This window comes from Zeugodacus cucurbitae, chromosome 3, assembly GCF_028554725.1.
Source record: "Zeugodacus cucurbitae isolate PBARC_wt_2022May chromosome 3, idZeuCucr1.2, whole genome shotgun sequence".
Lineage (NCBI taxonomy): Eukaryota > Metazoa > Arthropoda > Insecta > Diptera > Tephritidae > Zeugodacus > Zeugodacus cucurbitae.
In genome coordinates, this window is record NC_071668.1 from 45,779,536 (window position 1) to 45,784,702 (window position 5,167).

At 35.2% G+C, this 5,167-nt stretch overlaps 2 protein-coding genes across 4 annotated transcripts; one reads left to right on the forward strand and one right to left on the reverse strand.

Annotated features, from left to right (window-relative positions):
• Nucleotides 1-1,241: 1,241 nt before the first annotated feature.
• On the forward strand, nucleotides 1,242-2,435 carry LOC128920282 (uncharacterized). Of its 2 annotated transcripts, XM_054227335.1 has the most exons (3): nucleotides 1,244-1,283; nucleotides 1,344-1,447; nucleotides 1,522-2,435. In XM_054227335.1, exons 1-3 carry the CDS (start codon nucleotides 1,251-1,253, stop codon nucleotides 1,592-1,594), a joined length of 210 nt encoding a protein of 69 aa, XP_054083310.1. In that variant the 5' UTR covers nucleotides 1,244-1,250; the 3' UTR covers nucleotides 1,595-2,435. The 2 variants fall into 2 exon arrangements, with proteins under 2 accessions (XP_054083309.1, XP_054083310.1); XM_054227334.1 differs by having other exon boundaries at nucleotides 1,242-1,447.
• LOC128920281 (putative nuclease HARBI1) lies at nucleotides 2,417-3,992 on the reverse strand. 2 transcript variants are annotated; one of them, XM_054227332.1, is made up of 3 exons: nucleotides 3,731-3,992; nucleotides 3,288-3,661; nucleotides 2,417-3,222 (listed from the first exon to the last, which is right to left on the reverse strand). In XM_054227332.1, the coding sequence occupies exons 1-3, from the start codon at nucleotides 3,903-3,905 to the stop codon at nucleotides 2,464-2,466; spliced, it is 1,308 nt and encodes a 435-aa protein (XP_054083307.1). In that variant the 5' UTR covers nucleotides 3,906-3,992; the 3' UTR covers nucleotides 2,417-2,463. The 2 variants fall into 2 exon arrangements, with proteins under 2 accessions (XP_054083307.1, XP_054083308.1); XM_054227333.1 differs by having other exon boundaries at nucleotides 3,288-3,992.
• Nucleotides 3,993-5,167: the final 1,175 nt, after the last annotated feature.

Here is a 5,167-nt window from a genome sequence, read left to right on the forward strand (position 1 = left end):
GTAAAACTTGAGATATCTGGATGAATTTTGGTACAAGTGATCCTTGACATCATAAGAAAGTTGGTATTGAGTATGAGCGGACTGCAGCCACGCCCACAAAATGGCTATAACCGAAAACCAATAAAATCCTATAACAAACCCATAAATAGTTAGCTATAAAAGTAATATTTGGTACAGGGGGAAAGGTGGACGACCGCGCTCCCTAATAGTTTTTTGTACATATCTAATAAACTACTAAAGCCATGTCAATCAACCTTCCTGGAGGAATTTACTTTAAACACTTCATTAAGCAGCATTAAAACGGATAGAATTTACTTTAAACACGTCATTAACCAGCATGAAAATGGATGGAATCGGATTATAACAATACCTAACTCACATACAAACTAAGAAATGTAAAACGGGCTTGACCCCTCCTACTCATGTGCCAAAAAACACGAAGTCGTAATTATAAGTTATGAATTAAAATGTGGTGCATAGGAAAACAATGAAGTGGAGTATCTATGCTTAACACTTTTTGGAAGTACGCGTAACTTCAACTCTTAGGCACTAATAATGCCTTCATAATGTGGCTTCAATCATCTAAAAATTATCAAAATATGACCATAACTGTTGTAGGTCTGATATACCGAAAATAGAGTCTTGGCTTTTTATCAAAAAAATTGGCCAAACCATATGATATTGGCCAAACTCTGAAATTCAGAGGTTTTTCTCAAAAAACGCGCCATAAAATCATTACGAGGGCAATACGAAATAGTGGGGTACATTCGGAACACTGATGAAACTAGCTAGAGCCTAGGTAAGAATAAAAAGAGATTCCTTCGGATTTTTGCAAATACATTGCATTTTTGCAAATTGAATGATAGCGATGAACTCTGCGAATGACTACTGGGTTCTACTGGAAAGGTAGTTTGTCGGATGTTATGCGGGATATGCGTTATTTATGTTATTTAGTAATAGTACATGTTACATTGCTTACAGTGCCCTCAATCATTGTCCAAACAATTTACAAAAAAAATATTTGAGACCTTTAAAAAATTAACAAACTATGGAAAAATTTTAATATAAAGGGTATTCGTTTAAACGTGTAAAAGCCCCGTAAACCTCTTAAACCGTGTATATTTACGAATGCGTAAAAATCTGGCAGCAACTTATATGGAAATTCATTTAAACACATTACGCACCAATGTCAGTGTGTAAAGAACACTTGTAAATTTACGATATTGCAAAAGCAACCAAACGACCAGCTGATGAATATTATTGTGAAAATTAAAATGGAAAAGGTAAGAATGAAACTCGGAACATAAATTTTATTTAATTGTTGCAATTGTTTTATATTTCAGGATAAAAAGTTAAAGCAAAAGCGTCTACGGCTGAAACCGTCCCATCGCTGGACAGAGTCGCAGTCCCTGCAGCTGCAATTAAAGATAGTCCAGAATCTTTTGAGGTAAGGGTTTTAGAAAAGTGAAAATGTTTAGGTACATATGTTTGTTTTAACACGAATTTACGCATATCTTCCAGAAACCGACCTCCCAAAGGTTTTACGAAAAATTGCAGCAAAATACACCGGCACTTCAATCTGTCGTTTGCGTAGCTATGAAAAGCAAAATGAGGTATCTCAAAGCGTTGTACGTTGCCGCGGCAGCCTGGAAAAACAAAACTGGGTCTGGACTACTCGCTAATGGTGACGAGTCAAGCGTATCAGCGCATGTCAACAAAATTTGTCCCAACTTTGACTTACTGGAAGTTATCTTCGGGCAACGCAAAAATGTAAATCCCGGAGTAATTTTTGAAAGCACTGACAGCATTGAAGTACTGGCTGATTCCCCTTGTGCTGATAGTTCGTTAAACGATACCATCGATTCCTACGACTTGTGTGCGCTCGATTGTGAGGATTTAGTTGACCCAATATTACCTATAAGTATAAGTAGCGATTGCAGTGCCGCCGCCGCGGCAACTTCTACACCACAAAGTTCGTTGGACTTTAGAAGTTCAACAAAAAAACCAAAAAGAAAGAGTGAAGCCCCGTTCAATAAATTGATTTTTATTCAGGAGAAAAGGTTGGAATTAGAAGTTAAGAAAATAGAATTAGAAAAAGAAAAAGAAAAGAATGAGGTCGAGTTGAAAAGAATTGAACTGAATAATCAATTAGAAATGAAAAGAATTGAAACTGAATCAGAAAAAGAAACCAAACTGGAAATTGAAAAACTGAAACTTGCTAGTGAAGAACGCATTAAAATGTTTGAAATAGAGTTAAAGTTAAAATCAAAATAAATGTGAAACTTTAAGAGATTTCACATGGTACTTTTTTCGCAAATTTAAAAGATCTCATAGCAAAATACATGTATATTTGAATGTAACTAAATGTTAATAGGCACAGAAGCACTTTTTATTTTTCTGTAAATAAAAGCATATATTAATGGATTTTAAAGATATGTAAACATGAGTTTCAATACTTTATTTTTAAGTTTCCATTAGTGATAACAATGAAAGGCGCTTAGATGCACCTTCAACTGTTGGTAAGTTTTGATCCCCAGGCTCGTCGACTTCACTGTTTTCACTAATGCTTTCTTCGTCAACATCAAAACCACCGTCGTTTTCTTTTAATATAATATTGTGCAATATCGCACAAACTAATATCCACCGGCATGCAAACTTTACCGAATTATCACTCTTTATTTGAATTTTGAGTTCTTTCAAGCTATTAAAACGTTCTTTCAATAAACCAAAGCAATGCTCAATTCTTATTCGGTACTGGCTGAACGTTCTGTTGAACAGAATTCGTTGATTCAAGGTGCCTTCCGTTGCGTTTATTCTAAAAGGAGTAATAAGGGTCGAAGTTAATTTATATGCACTGTCTGCAGCTAACCACTCTGATCCTGTTAGCATTTCAGTGGCGTTTGTGGATAGCTCGCAATTGTTGTATATCCTAGCGTCGTGAACACTACCGGGATACCCCAATACCATATGACGAATTACTAGTTTGTGGTCACACACACATTGAGCCTTAAGTGAATATATATGCTTGCGAGAAAAATATGCTTCGCAATCTACAGTGGGTTTTTCCGCCAATTTTATCTCCGTTCCATCTACGTAGCCAACACAATGTGGTAGCTCACTGAGTGTTTGAACAACTAAAGCTCTACGCTCTACAGGGTCCGGCCAAAACAGAAACTGAGTTTTCCTTTTAATAATTGCATCAAATACCCTGTTGGTCATGACCTATTGAGAAATTTAAAATACAGCTGAAACACAAATTTTAACCGATACATATGTAAATAGCTCACCTGTATTACTCCACCATCGCTAATACCAAACAAACTAGCAATTTTAGTAATTGTTGCTCCTTCTCCACATGAACCCAGTCGGTACATTACTACAGCCAATTGAATTTGGATAGGAAACTGTTTACATGAACGTGGACCATTGAACACTTCGTCATCCTTTATCAGATCAATGATAAAATCAAATGTGGTTTTGCTGACTCGCACAATTTCTCGAAACCTGTTTTCATCCAAATGCGGTAATACATCTATTAAAAAGTTGGGTGATTTTGGGACAGAATGATGAACAAATGTAGATCCATATCTAAAATATGCAGCAGCTGCCAATGCAAAGCTAAAGTCTTCCATAATTTCATCTTCCTTTTTGCGTTGGATTTCTGAAATCATTTATATATTTATGTATATATGCGCCTTTAAAAAATGTAGCATTGACGCAAAACAATTACCGTCATGTTTTCCAAACAGCTCCAACATTAACAAATCAAATACTAGTGATTTTTCGCAAAGTTGAATAAATTTTGCTTTTTCGCTAACTTTCGGCATTTTAATATTTTGACACCCAAACAGCTGTTTAATACATAAATAAGTGGCATTTACACAAAGAATTTGAAGTGCGTTCATGTAACACACTGCGTATTTGCATAAATTTATGCGATGGGTAACATTACACGTTTAAACGAATACCCTTATAAAGAATTGTTCCAGAAAAATGGTGTACAACGCCATCAAAAATGTTAAATCAGATCCCAAACTGTTAAATCAGAACAAAGTTCATAAAGCGACACCTCACAAAACAACCTTCTTTGAGGATTAAAATAACTTGAAATCGTATAGGTGTGTCAGCAGGAAAAAACTCCTACTATCAAAAAATAGTATTAAAGTGAGATTTTCATTCGCATATAGATGAAAATAATTAAATTTCCAAAAAACATAATTTTTAAGGACGAAAATAAATAAGCTACATTGGGCATGATTGTAGAACATTTGTACCTCGTGAGAAGAAGTCAATCCAGGATATATCAACAAGTAAGGAAGGGCTAAGTTCGGGTGTAACCGAACATTTTATACTCTCGGAATTTCTTTTTTTAAGTTTATTAAGATAATACAATTTGTTCCACATATTAGGCATTAATTCCACCATAAAATCGTTATAAATTATATATTAAGGCTGGGGTGATTCCTGAACCGATTTCAGCTCTTTTTGCCGATATATGAGGAATAAAACCCACCGTATGCTTGAAAATCCGTATATTATGTATATGGGATCTATAGGACGTATTTGCCCGATTTTGTCCGATTTCGGCGGAGCATGCTACACTAAAAAATACAGTATTTCGCAAAGTTTTGTTTCGATATCTTCACTGGTGCTCAATTTATAGTTTGGTAACATCAGATGGGCTTAAAAATTTTGGTGTATGGAAAGTAGGCGTGGTTGTGAAGCGATTTCACTCATTTTCTAACTATGCTATCGGCATGCCAAGGAAATTATTTGAACGAAATTTAGTTTAAATTGACTGAGTAGATTTTGAGATATGGTTTTTGACCAACAAGTGGGCGGAACCACCTCCATTTCAAATATTGTATACACACTGCACCAAAAGTCCTATGAAAATAAAATAGAGGGTTTCACTAGGAAAGGGCAAATGGCCCGCCCCCTATTAAAATTTTTGTACATATCTCGTAATCAACCCAACTCTCTATAGTCGTTTTTTTACAGGTATTTCCTTATATAGTCGAAAAATGGAGGAAATCGTATTATAACCACACCCACATCCCATACAACGTTACGTTGAAAACTACTAAAAATGCTTTAATTCAGTAAGGAAAACCAACAGAAACCTTAAATTTCATTATAAAGAAGGTACAGAAGAGCTGCACTTAAA